Source organism: Macrosteles quadrilineatus, unplaced genomic scaffold (genome assembly GCF_028750875.1).
Source record: "Macrosteles quadrilineatus isolate MER2022 unplaced genomic scaffold, UCM_ALF_1.0 Scaffold_2__2_contigs__length_208266976, whole genome shotgun sequence".
Taxonomy (NCBI): domain Eukaryota; kingdom Metazoa; phylum Arthropoda; class Insecta; order Hemiptera; family Cicadellidae; genus Macrosteles; species Macrosteles quadrilineatus.
Window position 1 is genome coordinate 87,763,088 of NW_026542595.1, and position 23,423 is coordinate 87,786,510.

The following is a 23,423-nucleotide window of genomic DNA, read 5'->3' on the forward strand; positions in this document are numbered from 1 at the left end:
AGAATAGCATATGTAGTTGGCAGGTATTTATAAGCAGGTTAAATCAATGACATAATGCAATAACATAAAAATCTAATTTTAAGATAATTTACCTTAGTAATTTCCAACCAAAGTATCCAACTACATATCACTTGTACACCACTTACAAGCAACTATCACAACTGTATTTGCAACTTTATTGAAGACTCGCATACAGAAATAGCATAATGGCCACGGGGTGGGTAACTGAGGGATGTTAGATGAAACTAACAATTATTTTAATTCAAAGGTTACTTGTACAAATGTGTAATGCATAATATAATCATGTTTTTTTGAAGAATGAATGTAATATGTCATAGGTATTGGCACTAAATTACAACTTTATGTTAATAATAACTTCAATTTCACAAAATTGTGCTAAAACCGTGAGGTTTACAAAAAAAGTGTTGATATCATTTCTGTGTAGTTTTTTACGCTCTACATTTTATGTCTTTACATAAATATCTCTAAAACTAACCGTTTTCGAGTATTTATCGAAAAACCAGTTTTGGCCGCCATTTTTCCAATATGGCGGCGTTTGCCCAAGACTGAGTCAGAATCAGTCAAAAAACCTTTGTCCACCCAAATTTCCAGGTCATCGTTAATTACAATGGGTCGACGCCCAGACTATAATAGGATCAAAAATCGGTCTCTGGACATTTGCTCTAGTACAAATTGGAAGTCAAAATATCTGGAATTATTCTAGTAATCGTTGAACCTATTGATCCTTAAACGGTCCCCATGTGTATCATTAGCCTAATGCAGGGACGTATTTAAGATTCTGCCGCCTCTAGGCAACAAAGCCCTCTAGGGGGAGTCGCCGCTCCCCCCCCTCCCGACCTCACTAATATCACCCTAATGGCCAATAGACCTACATGCCCTGTCAGCTGATTTTGTAGAAAAGAAAAATAATCGGTAATATTGCATGCTGCATTAACAAATTTAATAACTTTTTTGACCCCTTTTCAACGGGCGATTTTTGCGTCGTTTTTATGCAAAACATTCTGTCTTGGATAGACAAGGAATGCCACTTTTTTTATCTAATCAATATTGTTACAATCCAATTTTGCGGCGTAAAACGGCACACAACATCGTCTGTATACAATGGTTCTTATAACGCTTTTCATTGATCACTTTTAGTCAGATCCACTTGAGAGACGTGCTATTGGCTTTGATTTGAAATGAAAGAAATATGTTTACTTATACAATATTTTTATTTACAAAAAACACATGAATCGAAAAGAAAAATTACGTACTTTTACTGAAAGAATAATATACAATTTTAAATTAGTTAAGCTTGGTACAGTAGTAAGTAGTTTGTTCACACTTTCCTTCTTGATTGTTAACCTAGCAAAAGAATCAATAACAGAAGTCAAGTCCAGGGAGTTCAGCAGTTCTCCTTCAATATTTAAGACTGCTAGAGAACAAAGTCTTTCTTATAAAGATCTGTTTCTTAAATAATTCTTTACTCTTTTAAGGCAAGAAAACAATCTTTCAGCTGAACAGTTTAAAATAGCTGTGCTTGCATGGATCCGTAATGCTATCTCTACATTTTGAAACACTGACTGTAGATCTTTGTCTCTAATTTCCTTTAAAAGTCTTAGCGGAATGACTTTTTGAGGGGTTTTTGTTTCATCTGGACATTTGACCTCAAGTTCAAGTTCAATGTCAGTTTTGCTTCTAATCTTTGCTGGGGGTTTCAACTCTTTTACAAGTTTTGACTTGACACTTTCAATATAAGATTTAAAGTGTACAAATTCATCAGAGAAGTTATCTTCAATATCTGAACAGTATAAGTGGTGAAATCGATCCCCAGCCTCTCTTAGCTCACACTAAGATAGTATGAGCTGGGTCCATATTACATATGCCAGTTAAGCACTTGGTTCTTTTCAAATCGGCCTGGTAGCTGTTCATCTTAGAGAGTTCTTTAGCCTTTCTTTCAAAAAGTTCAAACTCATTTTGTGTCTTTGTAATAAGATCAACGAGAGATTCATAGAGGCATACAACAGTTTTTAAATCTGTTTCGACTGCTTCTAATTGTGCTGTGCTGATTGTAATTTCTTATTCGTTGCATTCAACCGATGGAGTATGAATCCCTAGGATTGTACGAGGGTCATCTCAAAAGTAAGTTACACCTGTTACACCTATTTCCAAAATAAATAAAAAAGCCAAATTTGATTTGAAAAGGGTATATTTTAAAAGATACATACATAGACTATTTTTCTACGTAGTCGTCATCTTTTTCAAGGCATTTTTGATAACGTAGCAACAGTTTTTTTAGTCCAGCATCATACCACTCTGCCGCCATTTTGGTTAGCCATTGTTCCACCTCCCGTTTCAGTTCGTCTTCGTTTTCAAAGCCCTTCCCGCCTAAATGCCGCTTCAACTCCGGGAAGAGATGAAAATCACTCGGCGCCAAGTCAGGAGAGTAAGGTGGATGGCCGAAAACATCCCATCGGAAGGATTCCAGAAGGTCTTGTGTTTGACGGGCGGTGTGTAGGCGAGCATTGTCGTGAAAGAAAAACACTGTTTTGGTCAACTTTCCCCTCCTTTTGTTCTGTATCCCCCTTCTCAGCTTACGTAGCACTTCCCAATAACGTTCAGCTGTAATTGTTTCCCCCCTTGGCAGGTAATCAATCAACAATACTCCCTTAGAGTCCCAAAAGATCGTTGCCATGACCTTGCCAGCTGATTTGACGACTTTTGCCTTTTTTGGAGTAGGCTCGTCCTTTCCCTTCCACACCATGCTCTGCCGCTTGCTTTCGGGGGTCCAAATGTGCACCCAAGTCTTGTCCCCGGTTACTATCCTGTTGAATAGGCCATCTCCCTCATCATCAAAAAATTGTTGGAACTGGAGAGCAGCATCAACCCTCTGCTCCTTATGCCTTTCTGAAAGAAGGCGTGGCACCCATCTTGCACAGACTTTTGACAAACTGAGATCGTCCGAAATGGACATTTGGAGGAAGCTGTGTAATGATTTCATCCAATGTCAAGCGCCGGTCGGTTTCAATGACCTTGCGGACATCTTCAACAACAGTCAAAGCGCGGGAAGTGGACGGGCGGCAACTTCGTTGTTCATCGTGTAACGATTTTCGTCCATCAATAAACGATTGACGCCAGCGGGAAACCATTGGCCTAGACATCACATTTTCACATAAACACTGCACAATTCTCGATGAATTTCACCTGCATTTTTATTCTTTGCAGTCAAAAATCTAATTACTGCACGGATTTCACAATCGGCGGTGGGAACAAGTGGTGTCTCCATGATGGCCGGAGCGATACTGGAGGGGCGAGTGCCATAGGCGGCCGCGACGTTTACAGTGTTGCCACTACATCCAGACGAAAATTCCCCGCGACTCCCAGCTTTCTAGCGCTCGACGCTGTGATTTAAAACAATTGTGTAACTTACTTTTGAGACGACCCTCGTACTAGAACTGCTGTCTCCAGGGTATTAATTTTCTTAAATAGACCGTTGGCCTCTGCACGGGTCAGTGGTTTTTGTGAAATATCTTCACCGATTGTTCTAAGGGCACTTCTTAAGATTTTATCCCAATGTTCCAGAAGTCCTTGGCAAGCTGTAGCCGGGGGGGATTGATTAAATTAAAGTGATGGGGTTGTTAAGTTAATGGTATGATATGGTGTGAGATATTGGTGGGAATTCGGGGAATCAGGAGGGAATAAACAGGGTAATGCTAATAGGTTAGGAATAGCTGTGTCTGGACCAAACTTATTTTTAGCGTGCTGAATCTGCTACAAATAAAATTAGGAAGTTTGCTGGGGACCAGAGGGACCTTTTACCCAGATCAGAACACCTGCCTAGCCAGCTTTGATTTACACTAATTTAACTAACTATCTAACTGTAGACCTGTCCTTCCAACTAGGAACTGAACATGGATAATTACTTACTAATATTGATGAGTGAATGATATAATATGTAAATTGAATACTGAATGTGAAATACGTATGAATTTGATAGATAACTATTAAGTTACATTCTGGGATCATGTGATTAAGTTTTCACACCCTTGGCTGCAGAAGGCAACCAACCCGCCTATGTTGTAATTTCCTTCATTTCAATAGTCGGGTGAGCCAGAAGGGCTCCCCGCTTTTTTCCTGACTTAGCCCAACATAATTACTAATTAATTCCTACATGAATATAATTAGAATAACTTATCCATTGCATCGGTAGAGAAGGTCACAATTTGCTGTTCCTATTGTCAGGGCGGTTGATGAAGAAGGAGGACAAGAGTGTAGGGAGGTGGGGAGAGAGCGTTAATGCAGTCGCGGCAGGCAACGAGTTGGTCATGCAGCCCGGCTTCGCAAAATGCACACACTATATAAACTAGCGTGTCGCTATGCGTCACAAAGCATCATCTCTTGCGGACCATCTTATGGTACTCAGACCTTTGACTTTTGAAGAGTCTTTTTGTGACTGTGCTTCTGCTTCTTGGTTGGTTGTCTTTGACATTTGTAGAACTTCCCATCACCATGTGGAATTGTGAATAAAGTATACAACTCCTGTAGAAGCAAAAAGAATGCAGAGCTTTCAAGACAACAATCTGCCGCATTAGTGCCAACCAGATTTAGAGCTATTCTAAGCTGATTCTAAGCTGTAGGGGAGTGAAAGTCTTGTGTTGTTAGGGTGGCAGCTCTCAAAGTGTCGGTGGTTATTAGCTTTTGTGTGTGCTGTTGTTGTGATGATTCCGTTAACATTTTCCACAGACACACCTAGAAAATTAACCAACCAGATTAATTAATTAGCTGTGGTTGTATCAGAAGTTTCCCATTTATTAAAATAGACAATATATCCTTTGTGAAGAAAGGGTTTGATTAGATCAAGTAACACTGTACACCGATTCACTTGCCACTACGTCCTTCATTTTATCAGATTCAACACATGTTTCGAAAACACAAGAATAATTTTCAGATAATGACTCAAAAAACCTTGTAAATTTCCACTCCAAATCGAGCTCTTTTCTTAGGACTAAGCTGTATTATACTTAAACGTGCTAGCATTTTATCATCTAAAGCTAATTATTTATCCATTTTATACATACAAAGAAATTTAGTCTTCAAATATCAGATTATAGGTCTTATCTTTAGGTTACAATTGCTTAGGTTTACAATATTCATGAAATATTACAGTATACATGAAATTAGTTGCTGCTTGGTCTTCTTTTCATGGTTTTAAACACATAAGATACCTTTAAATCTAAAATAAAATATTCTATAAAAACAATATAGGCTACATACATGTGAAAACCTCTCTGAAGGTTGGTTTAAGTCATCAGCATCATCAACAGGAATAGAATAGATCTGCACTGTCCCATCAGACCGTCCTACAAGCAAGTCTGGCACTCCGTCACCCGTCATGTCATAACAGTAGAGGCACTGAACACCTCCACGATGCTTGCCTGGCTCTATACGCCACTTGGCTGACACCCCTGCCCTGTAAACAACAAATCTATAAAACACAAACACAGTAGCCTATAAATAATATAAAAAACCACTACCACACCAAATCTCCAGAATTAGAGGGTTTCCATTTGCCTGATTGGATTTTCACTTAAATATATCCTTAAAAATGGAATTTTTATTCCCTACTTGAAAAGCATTAGTTTAACTAGTACTTAGGCTTGCTGCTACATGGAATTTAATAGAGTGTGTTTTTAGTAACATGTCAATAGACAATAGACAATAGACAAAAGACAATAGACAATTTTCTTTATTTGTGATTTCTTTAAGAAATACAATGGCGTCAGAAAAATTCAGAATGTTTAACATTTAGATTGTTTTAACAGTTTACAATTTCTTTTGTGTTGAAAGTTCATAATTGGTCAAAAAATTCCTTAAGGGAGTACACCGGTCGGTCCACAAGCCAGTCCCAGAGTTGTTGTTTGAATTGGTTTCCTGTTGCGTTCTTGAGGTTGTTTGGAAGAGAGTTGATGATTTTTCGGCCAATATAAGAGGGTTTTCTGCTGTATTGTGTAGTGTGATGGATCGGAAGGTTGTAGTCGGCCGCTTTTCTGGTGTGGTAGGAGTGAAAATTCTCATTTCTGGGAAGGTTAAGTTTTTTTGTGTACAGGACAACTCCATGGATGTAGAGTGCTGTCACTGTTAGGAGCTTAAGGGATTTAAATGCTTCCCTGCAGCTGTCTAAGCGCTCAAGGCCGGAGAGTGCCCTGACAGCTTTTTTCTGGAGTACCAACACTTTGTTGAGGTTTGCTTCTGATGTTCCTCCCCAAGATATTAAGCAATACCTTATATGCGATTCTATTACAGCATAGTATGCTGTCTTAGCTGTTTCCAGACCTCCTATCCATTTCATCCTCTTTATTACATGGACACCAGATGCAAGTTTTTTGGTCAGGTTGTGTATGTGGTCGTTCCAGGAGAGGTCTTCATCAATTGTCAGGCCCAGCAGTTTTGAGTTTTTTTCAACGGTTATTTCAGGAATTTCTTGGATTTGTTCATGTTTTCGGCTGAAATTTAACTGGGTTGTTTTTGATGGATTAATGGCCAGGTCATTTTGAAGGCAGTACTGCAGTGCTTTGTCTGTTGAGGATAAGATGTTGGAGTGTAATTCTTGTGGTAAGTCATGCATAAATAGAAGAGTTGTGTCATCAGCGTACATTATTGTTTCACAATTGTCATTCCTAATAAAATCTGGAAAATCATTGGTGAAAAGGATGAACAAAAATGGGCCCATGACTGAGCCCTGGGGCACTCCCCTGTTAATCGAAAGTTGTGTGGACCTATGTACAGATTTTCTCCCATTTGTGTTTTGCCGGATTTCGACAATTTGTGTACGTCTTTTCAAATAGCTTGCCACCCAGTCTTTGGCCATTCCCTCTATTCCTAGGGCTGTGAGTTTCCTTAGGATGAGATTATGGCCCAGGCAGTCAAAAGCTTTGCTGTAGTCAAGTAAGACTGTTGATACATATCTGCGTGCTTCTAGATGGTCAATGATTTGTTCGATTAAACTAGTTAGAGCTGTGGTGGTGGACCTCCCTTTGAGAAAACCATGTTGGTTTTTAGTGATGAGATCATTGCTTTCCAAGTGACTCAGCATTCTTGACAGAGCGACCTTTTCTATTACTTTTGAAAAGGTTGATATTAATGAGATAGGGCGGTAGTTTTCTTGTTTAGTGCGTGAGCCTTTTTTGTGCTTTGGGTATATTTTGTCTATTTTTAGGGCGGAGGGAAATTGTCCAAGGCTAAAAGATTTGTTTATTATGCTGACAAGTGGGGCTGCCAGTTGTTCGGCACAGTGTTTTACAACTTTTGATGGCACTTCATCTACTCCACATGACAGCTTTGATTTCAGTGAGGCTATTGTTGCTAAGACTTCTTTAATGGTTGTAGGAGTTAAAATTAGTGGCTGGACATTGCTTTGTGGTAGAAATAGTGGATGTGTAATTTTTTTGTTTTTGAATTGGCTTCTGTTTTTCTCTAAAGTGGAGTCTGCTATTTCTGCAAAATATTGGTTTAGCAATGTCAGTAGGGTTATCTAATATTTTTCCCTCTATTTCCAGCTGCAGATTTGGTTCTTCCTTCTGTTTACATTGTTTTTCTTTGTTGATGATCTCCCAGACAGCTTTGGATTTATTATCAGCACTTGTGATGTATTCTGCAGTGGCTTGTCGCTTGAGGGACCTGAGCTTTAAATCATATGTTTTCTTTTTTTCCGACATTGTTGTTTTATCATTTACATTCCGGTAAGCTCGTATTGGTGTAAGGCATCTAGAAAATCTTCTTTTAGTATTTTGACTTCTTCATCATACTGAACCTTAATTTTCTGTCCTTTCTGCTTAGCTCTTATTTTTTTGATAGGGCAGGCATGGTCCAGTATGAGCCTTACAGTCCTTTGGAATGCAGAGTATGCCTCTTCAGCATCAGGGGCATTGTGCACCTTTATCCAATTTTCTTTGGAGAGTTCGTCTTTCATGCTATCCAGGTTTTTTCTTGAAAAAAATATTTTTTGTGACATATCCGTTTTAGCAGTAACTTCACTCTGTATTTTGAGGGTACATGTTTGGCCTGTGTGATCTGCTATTCCAGCGTTAATTATAGCGAAATCTATAGCATTATCATGTGTATTTGTACAGATACAGTCTATAGAGGTTCTTGAATGGTTAGTGATTCTTGTCGCTGGGAGTGGTAGTCTTCTAACTCCAAAAGTTGACAGTTCCTCTTCAAGATAGTTACTACTGGCATTTTCAGTTAGCCTGTCTATATTGATATCGCCCATTAATACAACGGTCTTGGTGTCAGCTTGAAGTGACTCCAGAACTTCTGATAGGATGTCAATGGCTAACCTAGCTTGTCCCCCTGGTGGTCTATACATGCCAAGTAAGTAGAAGTTTTTGTTCTTTATCCTTATTTTCACTAATGCTGCTTCAAAAACTAACTCTAAACTTTGGTTGGAGATTTTTATTTCTTCTGCCTTGATAGCAGCAGTTTCCTGGATATAGATTGCAACTCCTCCCATTCTATGCTCTTCCCTGCAGGAATATGTGACTAGGTTGTACCCACTAATCTTAGTGAGTAATAACATATCTGAGCTGAGTCCATGTTCAGTAATCACCAAGATAGTGGGTTTGAGTTCACTCATTAGATGATTTATTCTTTCAATCTTTTTCCTAAGACCTTGAACATTTTGGTGAAAAATTGTGATGGAGGTTGTTTTATTTTGTGTAATAACTAAATGTCCCTGATTATCTCTTCTTTGTGCTTTGGGGTTTGTGTTTTGGTTGTTGTCATTCAGGGGGGAAGTTGATTCTATGTTTTGTCGTCTGTTTGTTTCTTCACACCTAAAAAATGGTTTAGGGTCTGATTTGAGTCTTTCAGTATTGATTGGTTATGTTGTTTACATTGTGGTAGCTTATGGTGTGAGATCCCATTTATGTACTCTATGTGTTGGTTTAAAAAGTCTTCAAGTGATTCATTTGGTTGTAGTTTTTTAGCGGTACAGGGAGGTCCTTTTTGTACTTTAAATGTCTGTCTGTTAGCAGGAAGTTTATCAATGATGGGAGATTCTTGTTGTGCACATTGAGTGGACTTAGGGCAAGGAGTAGACTTTAGACTGCTCTGGAGAGTATTTAATTTCGATTTTGTATTGTTTATGTTTATGTCCTTTTCTTTACTTTTTTTCATCTGGAGTGACCAACGATCTAAATAACTACTGGATTGCGCTCTCAGTGGCGTAGCGGGCGCTGTTTTCGGTCTCGCTTCCCCCACCCTCTACTGGCAAGATAGCGGCGGCGTACCTCACGTGCATGCTACTGTCGCCCATTTCAGCACTTGTTTGATGTAAACAACAGCGTCCGGTTGTTTAAAACTGTGATTACAATTTATAAATATCTTTAATTGTACGCTAAGTATGTGTTTAAAATGGTTGTGTCGTGTTCTGCTTACAACTGCACCAACAGAGTACAGAAAGGCAGTGGCATTTCGTTTCACAAGTAAGTACCTAATCTAATAGCTTATAAACAAGGTGTATGAATAATCTATTCCTTAACTCGTTACAGCATGTTAACCTAATTGAAATATGTTTTGTTTTTATTTTGTTGATAGCGTTAAACTGAAATTGTAAATTGTAAATCAAAATCATGCACAATGAAATAAATGCGTCTTGGCTTATTTTTTTAGAGGTTAGTCAAAACTATGGGTTATGGTGGTAGATCGGGTTGATATTTATTAGGTATAATGTACTATTCACATCCTGTGATATCAGTCCCTACTCCTTTGTGTTAATACTGGTTAGTGTTTGGCGTATAAATCAGTCAAACTAGTCAACCCAGTTCAAGTTGGCTAACGTGACTTAGTCATAGTTGTATCAAATATTTATTATTGCTATAAATGCTTATATCAAATCGTAAACAAATAATCACTTCAAGACAGTTAAAAATGAAGCTTTTATTACTACTGTATTCGGAACGTCGTGATACCCATAAAATGTAAGTAGTTTTTTAATGTTACACGAACGTAGGAAACAATATAATTTTTTTACTATGTCGTTATTTTGTATGCAATACGCGATTACAATTACAGCTGTTTTACAGACAGGGTACGCAGGTTTACAGTTTTTTTTTTCTTTTTGCTTTAGATTTCCACATCAAAATCCTGACCTATTAAAGAAATGGGTTTTGTCAATGAAGAGAGAGAACTTCACTCCTTCAAAGTACAGCAGGCTGTGTAGTAAGCATTTCACACCAGAAAGCTACCAACTACGGCCCCATGCTAGCTACCCCCTGCTTAAAGAGGATGCTGTACCTACAGTATTTGATTTTCCTCCTCATCTGAAGAAATCTTCCCCCAAAAAAAGAAGAATCATTCTTAAACCTGGAATTGCACAGCAAGACATACCAGGCACTTCAGCGGACACATCCTTCAGTTTTCCTTGTTCAATAATTGGACAGCAAGAAAGTGTAAAAAAAACAAGTGTTGCTTCGTTTAACATTTAACATTTGATGGTATGAGTATAAGGAAGCAGGTAATTTATGATCACAAGAAAGGTAAAAATATAGGATACGTCGATTTAGGTGGTGTTAAAACTGATAATCACGAGCAGCTAGCAACGGAAGCCTTGGTATTTCAAATAGTTTCACTAAGTGTTCGTTTTAAATGTGTTGTCGGGTATTTTTTTATTAACAAACTTTCATCTGTGACTCTGTCACAACTAGTAAAAATGTGCATATACAAACTGAAAGAGGTTGGTGTTTCTGTGCAAAACGTCACCTTTGATGGGGCCTCTGCTAATATAAGTGCTTTAGTTAAGTTAGGTTGTAGGTTTCCCGATAAACCATATTTTAAACTAAATGGAATCGACCATAACATATCTGTGATGCTAGACCCTCCACATATGTTAAAATTAAGCCGTAACACTTTAGCTGATATGAGGTGCATTGAATCTGAATTTGGTGTCATTAACTATTCCTATATTGAAAAATTGAACGAATTGCAAAACAATCAGGGATTAAAATTAGCGAACAAGCTCTCAGATAAACACGTATTCTATAGAAACCGTAAAATGAACGTGAGATTAGCAGCTCAGACTTTAAGCAGTAGTGTGGCACAAGCCTTGGAATTTTTACATTTTAAGGGTGATCCAAATTTTGCTGATTGTATGGCAACTGTAAAATACATCAAAACAATTGATAGGTTATTTGACTATTTGAATAGTAGGGACCCATTTGGCAAGGGATTTAAAGGTCCCGTAAAACTTGATAACGTAGAGAGGGATGAGAGTATGTTAAAAGAATCAGAAAAGTACTTATCTAGCCTTAAAATTAACGGTATAAATATTCTTGATCATCCAAGGAAAACATTTGCACTTGGGTTTTTAAGTGATATCAAAGCTGTAAGACTGTTAAGAGATTCTTTGTTAAGCACAAACACTTTAAAGTACTTGCTAACGTACAAATGTTCACAAGACCATTTAGAACTATTTTTTTCATGTATTCGAAGTAGATGTGGTAACAACAACAATCCTAATGTGCAACAATTTACCTGGTCGGTTAGAAAATTAATGTTCCGAAACAGTGTTAGACCATCTGGTCAAGGTAATTGTTTGGATCTTGATCCAGATGTTCACCATTTTGCCTTCTCATTGTCCGATTCAAGTAGTGAGATGAGATTTGACAGTGACAATGAGGAAGACAATGACGATGAAGTCATTGCTATGGCTCTTTTATTTGACAGCAAAGAACGATCATATTATAAGGACAATGTCTTGTATTACATTAGTGGCTTTATTGTAAGGAAACTTGTACCTAAGATCAAATGTCAAAACTGTATTGCTGTGCTCCTTTCTGAAACAGATAATTTGAGTTATTATACTCAACTGACAGACTGCATAACTAAAGGTAAACTCATTAGGGCACACGAAGATGTTTTTAAGATAGTTAAGTACATTTACAATGTATTAACTTGCCAGATTCAAAATACAGGAAACGTTAACACACAAAGACTATTTGTAGCCGCGTGTTCCCATTTTGTGGGCACTATTTTTAAGGGGCACGTCGAGAACAGTTCTTTTGGGGAAGACACCCATGAATTACAACTAATTAAGTTTATTTGTGACCTTTTTTGTAAAACATATTGCCACCACACAGCTAAAAAAAAAAGTATCGCGTTTACGCCTAACATAGGTCTGCGACAGAAACTCACAAAAATTATTTTATTCAAAAATGTTTAATGTTGTTGTGTTCATTAATAAATCGAGTGTGAAATGACAAATTTCGTACTTAATATCCTTTCTTCGCAATTACTTATTATTTTAACATGTATAGTTTTGAACTAGTCATGTCAGTAGTGTGAAAAAACATCTACAATCAAGTTTAGTTAATGTGTAGTTTTAATGAGTTCAAATGGGTTATTCTATGCAAGAAACAAGACATACATTAAGTTTTTAATTGTAAAACGAGTTTGACATGCATTAGCAATTTTTCATCTTTACATGTTTAAACAGAGCAGCATCTAAAAAGGTGTGTTTTATACGGTGAGTGTATGGGCTGCGCCGGCTTCTGCCAGTAGGGAGTGGGGGAACGTCGGACCGCGCGGCTAACACTGAGCCAGCGATCCATGAGTTGTTTATATCGTTGGGAGTGACACACTAAAAATATTCCTATTCATTACCCTTAGCTGTTTCCTTATTCTTCCGTTTGCATTGGTTTTCGGGCTTTCACAAGACGGTGTGGGTTGTGTATCACTGGGGAAGTTTGTATTCTTGGCATTCTCTTGCTGAAATATTTTACTTTTAATTGCTGTTAAAGTGTTTTCTGTTTCTTCTTGCCAGGTCTTCAGCTTCGCTAGCTCAAGTAGCAGGGACAATGAGCTGTTTTGTGTTGGGAGCTCAGAGCTGTGGGTTTGAGATTCGGAGTTTTTGAATGTTAAAGTGTTTTTTTCTTGATGATTTCCAGAAACATTATATTTTGTTGGGTTCTTAATAGTTTGTTGTAGGTTCTTTATTTCTTTTTCTAGATTACAAATTACTTGATCTTTGTCCTTGTCTTGATCTACAAACATTGTTGTTAGTTCAGCTCTGAGTTGTCTCTCTTTGTTTAGCTGTTGCTCAGCTTCATTTAAGGTTTCTGTTATCGATGTTATTTGATTTAATAAAGATTCCTTCTCATGTTCTAGTTCCTCGATTTTTGCTTCATAACTCATTTCAAGAGAATTATTTTTGTTGAAAATCTGATGGGTTAGTTTAGTATTTTCTATAGTCAAATCATGTAGGTCTTGTTTTAACTTATTGTTTTCTGTAAGTAGGACATTACCAACTTCGGCAGCTAAAGTTAGGGATGTCTCTAAGTCTTCCTGTTCTTGAGCTTGAAATTGTTTTATTTTTGCTTGAAGGTCTTCTGAGCTGGTTTTGACTTGACATTCAGAGGTTGTTTCAATCTTTTGATCGATTAAGGGGGTTGTGCATGTAGGCAGAAAAGGGATTGAGTCCCTTTGAAGTTTACATTCTTTGCAGCTCCATGATTTGTAACCAGCTTTAATGATTTTTCTGAAATCACTTGTTGACATTCCAGTACATTTAGAATGGAACCACTTTCTGCAAGGACCTGTGCAAACTATTGCTGAGTACTTGACTCCAAGGTCACATGCACCACATGGAGTCTTAGACATGGTTTGGTTTTTCTGGACAGCGCCTAAAAATTGGGCAGTTTTTTTAGGCAAGCTTTGGCTGGCTGCTTCTGTTGAAAATTGAGAAAATTTCGTGATAAAAAATTGGACAGTTTTTTAGGCAAGCTTTGGCTGGTTGCTTCTGTTGAAAATTGAAAATATTGTGTGATAAAAAATGGGGCAGTTTTTTAGGCAAGCTTTGGCTGGTTGCTTCTGTTGAAAATTAAAAATAGTTAAGTAAACAATTAAAAATTGCCAAATATGTCATCAAAATACAACAGATTCCTTATTTTCCATAAGAATTACATAGGAATGCTAAATTCACAGTTTTTTAAACTTTTCTCCATAGCTATTTAGCGTACAACAACGCAGTCAATGTTTCAAATATTAATTTTTTTTAATCTCTACAAAATGGTTTAGAAGGAAATTGCAAAAGATTATTTTTTCCTTAAAACCTCCCTTAAACCCCCGTTCCCATAGTCCAATCATGCTGGTTTGTGAATTCCTCTGAATAAAACTAGATTGCAACTCCAAAACCCTATTTGAACTGCAGGTTGCCTCACTTGGTAATCTGCACCAAGCCAATGGAGCCGTCGTCTGTACCATACAAGAGTTGGTCCCCGGTGCTGCTGCCATCATTGTTGTACAGGTGCAGCACAGTTGGTACACCTGCCAGAGGGAAGCTGTGTACTAGAGTAGAGTGATCCAGCACTCTGAGCATTCTGTCCTCACAAGCCAACACCGGGGTCAAGCGGTGGAGCTGCAACAAAATCACAATCAAAACCTTTTATTTCATCCAAACGAGAGGCATACTGCTCCTAGTCGTTGTGGACGTAGTTTTACAACAATTCAACATATAGCAGCACTAAACAATACTGCTAGCCGGCCCTCAGTATTGTCAAATGGAGGGAAAAAGCAGGGGTGATGAACCTACCATTTTTTGATACACCATAAAAAAATACCGCAAAAAAGCGGTCAAGCACAAATACGAGGTTAGGTTCCTCTAGCGGTGAGGAGATTGCTTGTCATGCACAATGAACGTGTTAAGAATATTTACTGTGCATAAAAGGTATGATTTTTTTTTTTAGAGATAAAATTTCCAAAATAAAGAAAAAGCTGAGTGAAATATTTTTTAAACTTACCTTCTCAGCCGAAAGTGCAATGACATCGTTGATATGATCAGCTGAGAGGTAAGAGTCTGCATCCTTACAGTCTCTATAGTGGTTGTAGATCTGGCTGCCACACACCATCAGGTCACTGGCACTCACTGCCCTGCAATCACAATATCAGCTATCTTTATACATGAATTGATCATACTGTGAAGTAAATACAATAAGAATAACAGCAAGTAGATGAAGCTGTGAAATAGTTCTACCAAACAATTTCTCTTCCAAAAAATACCATAAACAACATTTTGGAAAAAAATGCAATAATTAAAGTTAATATAACTATTAATATAACAAAGTGATAATAATAAAATATTACAAAAACCTAAGTGTCATATAGTTTTATAGTATTTTACCTAACCCGCCATGTTAAACTTCCCTATCCCAAGCGTGATGTATACAACTTCCTCACTTCACGAGTGATGTAAAGTTGAAAAAAACTCACTCGGTGGGGTAATGAAACCCATTTAAATAACATTGAGTGGATAACTTAAAAAATATAACTCTATGGAGCCAACGACGTTCAACGCTAGAAATCAGCTGTGTGCTTGAATTTTATTGTTATGCTTTGAAGAATTTTCCTAACCTAGCTTTTGTTTGTAAATGAACGCTACTGTTAGAAGATGAGTGAAATGGATAATGAAGCATTTTGCTCGTAACCTCCTATATATTGTCGGGTCAGGTAAAATCTTGTACGTTACACGCTACGCAAGAGCGTGTTTACATCACTTCAGTGAATTATGCAACGAGCGAAAGCGAGTTGCACAACATTCACCTGCGTGATGTAAAAACGCTCTTACTACACTTGTAATCTAAATAGCTATTAGTTTCTTGTTCATAGATTTGAGTATCATATGGTGAAAATATTACAAAACTATCTTTGCCTGGTTTACTTATTTAAATTTTTTATAACATAAAAAACAAAAACCTTTGAAAAAAGCATTCCAGGCTTGGGTTTTTTTGGTATTTTTGAATCTTGTTTTATGTGCATGACATTGCCGATTATCCGTGAATATGTCAAAATCATGTTTAACTACTGATGCCAATTGTAAATAGTAAGAGCTATACAAGGTTAAGATATTAAACGGAATAAATAAATCTTCACAATGTTCTGTGGGAGACTCTGGTCATTAATCATACAGCTCTCTTTTGAGGAATACAATTTTTTGGCCAGGTTTGACGAGCCTCCTACAGTAATTCCATGATTCATGTCAATGAAAAATATGTCTCATACTGATATTACAGTTTCTAGATTAGTAGTATCCGGAACTATCATAAGAACAAATGTTTGCTAAGCGTAGCCTTCTTGGCAGGCTTTTAATGTGTTTTTCCAATTTAGTTGTGAATCAATAATGATTCCAAAACAATTGATTGACTATTGTAAATTAATTATTGAAGAGTTATTTGCCTCCGGGTTACGTTTGAATATTTATAATGGTTTAAGTACCAGCATTCAGTAATCCAAATTGTTGTTTGTCGCAACTTTAGTTTTGGTTCTGCTAAGAAACCATCTTCAGGCCATACAAGGTGTCGTTCAGGTTATTTACCTACAGTATATGAAGGTCGTCATTGATGATCAAAGGAAATAATACACATACAAACACGCACATTGATGTTGTCAGTTCGAACTACAACTTCGGCTCAGTTGCGTCTTACCTGTCTTGTGTCCTTGAGTAGTCAGTTGTTTTCATGTTTAAAGTTTGACTATCAATGTGCGTTTCATGTGTATATTATCATCAATGACGACCTTCTAAATAAATAATTAATGTTTGACTCAAAATTTCATTAAGTATACAGATTTAACAACCAATCAATATTACTATTATCATTAATGTGTACAATAAATTACTCTTACTACAGTAACAATCAAAACTTACATCGATTGAATGGTCTCTGTTAGATTTGTCTCAAATCCTAGGAATAATTTGCCTTTTTTTGTGTAGCCACGAACCTCATTTTTTGAGGAAACAAAGATTTTATCTTGAGGAGTTCCTGCAAAATGTTGTTATTTGATCAGTGTGGCTATTGCATTACCAATTAAATTAAACCATGCACTCTCAATTTCACAAACTGTACTCTGACAAACGTTAATCTATATATTAATTTGAAACTGTTTTTCTTTGTGACAGCTATTTTGAGAGAACAGCTGGGCGTAGAAACTCGGTAGAGGTGTCTAAAGAAAGGTCCTGGTCTGTAGATGAGCCATCAAAAGAGAAATATGGAGAATTCCCTCGGGGCTCTGCCCCAGTGGCCTTTAAATTCCCATCCCATGTTATTCTTATGGATGAAAACGAGGTTTTTGTCACAGCCAATTTGAGAGAACGGCTGGGCGTAGAAACTTGGTAGGGGTGTCTAAAGAAAGGTATTGGTCTGTAGGTGAGCCCTCAAAATAGAAACGAGGTAAATTTCCTTGGGGCTCTGAGGTAAGTTCACTCTGCAATTTTGTTTACATTTCGACCATATGGATAATTTTACACTACTTTTAATGAACCAGCTGTTAATATTAAAATTGTATCTGAAGGTCAACTGAAACTGTCAAAATTAAATGTTTACATTATTATTCATGACTTTAAATGGATTCTCCACCGCATGGCAAGTTTTTTATAGTTTCAACAAAATGATGAATTTATGATACGTTTTAAATGTTTTGTTCAAAAATCTATGCTTTATTGCTCTTAGAAAATTTTAAATTATGAAATAAGTGTGACATATCAATTTCAAAGGAACATATAACTATTCCTTATCGGGTTAGCTTATATATATTGTACGGTTGGCACTTGCCTTTTTTCCTACTTTCAATCACCATTTATTTTTAAATTCAAGAAAGAACACCTGAGATTCATTTATTGGTATAAAAGTTTTTGATAATCGGGTTGAAAATTGTGTCATAGATGAGTACGTTGAGGATGAGAGCTGTGTTCAAGTTTTGGAATAGACTAACTACGGAGTCTATGGTTTTGGTAAAGTAGGTGAACTAATGTCAATTCAGGTATTAAAAAAAAATGTGTACACAGTTTTTACTTTGATGTACACATGTAGCTAGGTCGAACAACGCATCTAAACCTCACTACATACAAAACATTCGGACACACAACAGTGTCATCACATCTCATCGCATTTGCATAGTTTGTTACCAAGGCTGGACTAGGTTATGGATTTGGTTCCGCAAATGTTCAAGATTTGTGATAAAATTTCCTACAATTATGGTTCATTCCAATCCACGAAATACATGTAGAGCTTTATGTGATCTACACATAATGTATATGGCCAAGACAAAACTACCCCACAAGTTAATGAATTATCAAGTAAGAACAGGATGATTAAATACATGGGTCGATGTGGCAAGAGAAGGAATTAAAATTGCTGACATCGAAGTAAGAATGTTACTGCTTTCTGGAGAATCAAATATTTTTACCAAACAAAAAAAACTGATTTAATATGCTGATAGAATTCTGTATTTTTATGACCAAAGATGAATATTACTTATAAATACGGATAGGTACAATCTGAATGATTTTCATAAAGCAGAAGGAATTAGTGGTTAGTAATAAATATTGACTCTTTCCGTAACATGATAGACTAATTATATGAACTCATTCTCCCATATAGTGAAAGAGGCTTTGGTTTGAAACAAACTCATGAACAAACAATTATAAGACTCCTAAAAAACCTTTTGGGCAACCTAAAGCCGATAAAAAGGTAGGAAATATTGCGTTAAACGAATTCATCAATCACGTTTCTTAGGGAACACAATCGTCATACTTATTATTGCTTATCTTCCCTTCATTTAACTAAGATTTAATGACTTCACTCTATCCATCGCAGTTAGCTGTTTTTTTACATAAAGCCCCAAGATTAACCGTCGATTTCGACGGGGTTCCACTAGTAAGCATTTAAAACAAAATGGTCTAACTGTTCATTCCAATGGCCAGCATCTTGAATCAATCTCAATTGGTCCTATGTATGACTGTCTAGTGTGTCAGTGCATCTATCATGAGAAAACTAAAATATTATTGATTGGAATCAATGAATCTTTCCTTTTTAGCAAATTTCTCATACAGGGAATAAGCTATTACCATGAATCTCATGGTCAGACTTGGACCCGGGACCGATTTACTTTTTCATTTTGATGTCCCCCAGAGGTCTGTTCAAATTTCATATATACAGTAGACTCTCGCTTATCTGGACTAATGTGACGGATGTCCAGTCAAGATTACAAAAAATCCGGACTATCAAGAGTCGAGCAAACATTCGTAAACTTTACTGTTTCGGCAAGCGGTTTCAGCAAAACACGCACTAATACAAACGGGAAATGAAATGAAATATTCCTTTACTAGTGTCCCTGTTGCTCGAATTCGAGCAATTGATAAGTACTTTTTTGTATCTGTTGAATATTGCAACCCAACTCATCTAGTCTGGATTAGTGATGGACCATCATATGTTTTTACATTGTACATATGAAGTTGTTTACAAAATATAATTCAGAGTTGTGTTGTGTTTGTAAGAAAATAAAAGAGTTTATAACAAATCTTCTTTCATTAACTTTAATTTCACCAACAGTATCACAGGCGTTATTATAAAACAAATTTCAACCAAGTCAGCAAATATATTTAGCAAACTTATTCACTGTTTACAATATGTTCTTCTTTTCACTTTTTATTTCTGACAACAGCTGGAGTTTCATAACAATTTTTGTTTCCAATGTTAATCTTATGGAGAAATGCGAAACTTTATAAAGGGCTCTAGGGCCTCATTCTCTCATTATATCCCTAAAAAGAAAGTTTCCTGCACAGCTTCACATTATGCTCTTTTCAATGACACCAAAAACATGACAATTGGTTCAGTAGTTTCGGAGGAGTAATTGTCACAAAAAATCTGCTTGTGTATTAAATAAGTATAATATATAATAATAATATAGATTGTCACAGATACATTTCAAGCGTTTTCAGCAATGCTGGTGAAACAGGTGACATAGTCCATCACCTTAAACGGGAGTGCTTAAACAAGTTAAAACTCATCGTAATAAATTACAGTCAGCTACTGTACTGTATTTTACACTAGCACTACTGTACTGTATTGATAATAATGTAGCCTATTGCAGGAACTGTAAAAAATAAAGCAATTTACTATACTGTAAATATAAATTATTTACAGTACAGTACAGCAATGAATAAACATGACAGGAGTAAAATAACTAAGTTCACGAGATGAACATACAATTTTTTTATTGCAACAACAAAATATACTGTACAGTACTAAACTTAGTACAATACAGTACTGTATAAGAAATTTATTTAAAATAAAGTAAAGGCCAAAAAAAAAAACTTGAGTTACATACTTTCAGGAAGTTCCAATTGGTAAATTTAAACGTTACAAACTGAACGTAAATAACAAATATAGTAACTTTAGACAGTTATTACTCTATAAGTTAAATAAAATATAAAATCTGTACTGTAACGTATTCTAAAACTGACGCAACTTACAGTTTAGTACGACTAATTTTTGGAACAAATCTTTGATCGTGGCCTGCTTTACCGTCTTGGCTCGTGTTTTGCCGCCATGTCTCTCAGCTTATGTAAGCACATTATTTCAGCAGCAGACACGCCTTCTAGATGAATGATGTACTCCACGGCTCCGTCCAGCATCTTGGACCCTTCGAAGTGTGGAATGGAAGGCTTGGGTTCCGATAGTTCCTCTTCGTACTCCGCTTCATCGTCATTTGACACCATTCTTAAGTCGTCGTATGTAATTTCATCTTCTTTGTCACTTTTCATTCACTCCAATACATCACTTTCGTTCACTTCGTCACATACTAGTATTTTCTCCAACAGTGAGACATTTTCTGTTTTGTTCTCATCATGTTTAAATTTCTTCACCGTCGATCTCTTTGAATTTGTTACTCTCGTGGTCCAACATAGTCTTCCTCGATGAAACGATCGTCATGGGCGGGATTTCTTCCCATCCTTCAGCCACCCACCTAATTACATCTAAGACGTCAATTTTCTTCAATGAAGTGATGTAATCTTCATCAATGTCTATTTCCGATATGGGAAAGAAGTTGGTGGCAGTATTTTAACTTTAGTGCCTGAAGTACCACTTGGCCCATAGGCTGACAAAGGGCAGTGACATTTGGCGGCAAAAAAAAAAACAGCTTTAACGTCCTCGTCCTTTAACTCATTAGCAATGGGTTGCGTCAACACATTATCCAACAACAGAATCACTTTTCTTGGCAAGTTGTTAGCTGCTAGATATTTTTCAACACTTGGAACAAATTCAGTAAAAACCAAGTACCTTAAAAATGGCCGAATTCATCCAAGCCTTTTGCTGATTAGTGTACCATAATGGCAACACTTTTTCTTTCATTAAATTCTTGAATATGCTCTAGGTTTCTTTGATTTTCCGATTAAAGTTAACCTGAGCTTGCCAGTAACATTGCAGCAAGGTAACACCGTAACCCTTTCCTAGGGTTTTTTTTACCCTGGTGCAGTGGCTTCTTTTTTTGAGGCAAGCGTTTTAGTGGGTAACATTTTATAATTTAAGCCTGTTTCATCCCAGTTGTACAGCTGATCGCTGGCAATTCCTTCTTCAAGCTAGATCTTAGCTAGATTCTTCAAGCAATTGTCGATGGGGATTGTGAAGGAAAGTCTTAAATTCTGGGACAGCGTCTTTGTTCCCTGATAAAGCTTCTCCACTAACTGACAGTTGCCGAACCCCATATAGCTTTTTCCAGCGATCTAACTCATTTTACTGGCAGCGAATTTTATCATCCCCCTCAATTTCATGTTAGAAAACTTAGCTTTCTCTTGGAGCATGGGACCATTAACAGGAACACCTTTACCAAGTGTCAGTACCACAAAAATAACGCGTCTTCAACTTCGTTAAGTTTACCTGCACGCATTGTTTTCCTCACCTTACTTGCGCTTTTACTAATTTGAGAGGTGCACCATTTTTCTATTTGTTCCTGATTTTTCCTCCAGTCCGAAACGGTACTTGTACCAACTCTTAACTCAAAGGCAACTTTTTTTGTCGTTTCACCAGCATCAATACGCTTGATAGCACGTAGTTGAGTTTCTCTTCAACTGTCACAAACAACTTTTGAGGTTCATCACAACTCATTTAATCACAATATAGAACTCACATACAGAACACAATAGCCTACGCGTGCGACGAAACAGTCAGGCTGACAGGTAGCCGACTGTCTGACAGAGGTTATATTAATGACATGCCCTCTTCCTCTCCCAAAATGGCCTTGTGTCATCGTCACTATGATTATTGATTTTGAACGCCTGAAGACGCAAAATTTATGCCATTAATGTGATGCGTTTAATGTGCCATTAATGTGGCCATGAGAATAAGAGTAAGAGAGTAATGTGATGCGGGCTTGCTTGCACAATAAATAAAGGCGTTGAAACATAAAGTTAGCTAAGTTAGCGTTTTTATTTGATAATACGTACTGTGCCACTAAAAAAAATCACGATTGCCGATCCGGACTAGTGGGAGTCCAGACAAGGCCGATCCGGATGAGCGAGAGTTTTTATGTACTGTATACATATTTATATATTTATTTATACGGATTATATTTATTATTTTTAACGGATAGCCTATATATATATATATATATATATTTATCCGTTAGCACAATAACTCAAGCAAAAATCATCCTACTTTGATGAAATTTGGTGCAAATGTGTAACTTAAACCTACGTTTATTCAAACAAGATCGCGAATCAGCATGATCGGACAATGGGAACGGGGCTTATGGGGGGTTTCATGGGGTAAAAATAGTTTTTTTTCCATTTTTTACCCTTAAAAAATCCCTAATTTCTCTCTAAACAATTTTGAAGCACTAAAAAACAAATAATTTAGTATAGCCTCCCTAGTGTTTTTGTACGGTTATTGGTTACGGAGAAAATTATAAAAATATTAAATTTTAAATTCCCATGTTATTCTTATGGTGAAATAAAACAACTGTTGTTGTTTGCTCGTTTATGGATAGATATTTTCATAACACTTGGCATATTTATTTATTTAATTCTAAGCTAATAACATTTTACTAAAACACACTTTTTGACCCCCCTGAAGCAGCAAACCGAGGTACTTGTCAAACCTGATATTATTTGAATAAATTTAAGTGAAAATCAAATCAGACAAATGGTATTTGGCTTAGCCAGAATGTTTGCAGTAGCGGGGGTATTTTATTATCACCATTGAAATAAGGTAAACCACCCAAATTCCGGTCGGATAAGGTAAGGTTAGGTTTTAATCAGTTGTTGCATGAATTATTCAAATGTTATGATCATATATTTATATTTGTTTTATCCTCCTATGTTTTCTTGTATAAATTATATAAAAAATAAACAGATATCTAAATAAATAACATTGTTTTGGTTTATTTTCTTGGACTCCTCAAATTAACCCTATAATCCTAATCCCGGTCGGTTCCTACCCTAATGCCGGTTTCTCCCTGCCTAATTCCGGTCGATGTTGTTTTCCACCTGACAACGATTATTTTTGCTATTAATGCAAGCCAACATATTAAAAACCACTGTAAATGTAACTCAATTACCAAATATCTCATCCAAAACCTCTAAATAGGCAGTTTAG

General features: G+C 36.6%; 1 protein-coding gene across 1 annotated transcript in view; it reads right to left on the reverse strand.

The window, feature by feature from the left end:
• Nucleotides 1–23,423, reverse strand: part of LOC128984555 (Bardet-Biedl syndrome 7 protein homolog) — a 92,332-nt gene that overhangs the window by 58,735 nt on the left and 10,174 nt on the right. Inside the window, exons 3-8 of the mRNA XM_054403890.1 lie at nucleotides 16,697–16,811; nucleotides 14,796–14,925; nucleotides 14,217–14,413; nucleotides 7,734–8,525; nucleotides 5,883–6,935; nucleotides 5,275–5,470 (exon numbers count right to left, since the gene is read on the reverse strand). Of these exons, the coding sequence (XP_054259865.1) occupies nucleotides 5,275–5,470; nucleotides 5,883–6,935; nucleotides 7,734–8,525; nucleotides 14,217–14,413; nucleotides 14,796–14,925; nucleotides 16,697–16,811 (2,483 nt within the window). The remainder of the gene's footprint in view (nucleotides 1–5,274; nucleotides 5,471–5,882; nucleotides 6,936–7,733; nucleotides 8,526–14,216; nucleotides 14,414–14,795; nucleotides 14,926–16,696; nucleotides 16,812–23,423) is intronic.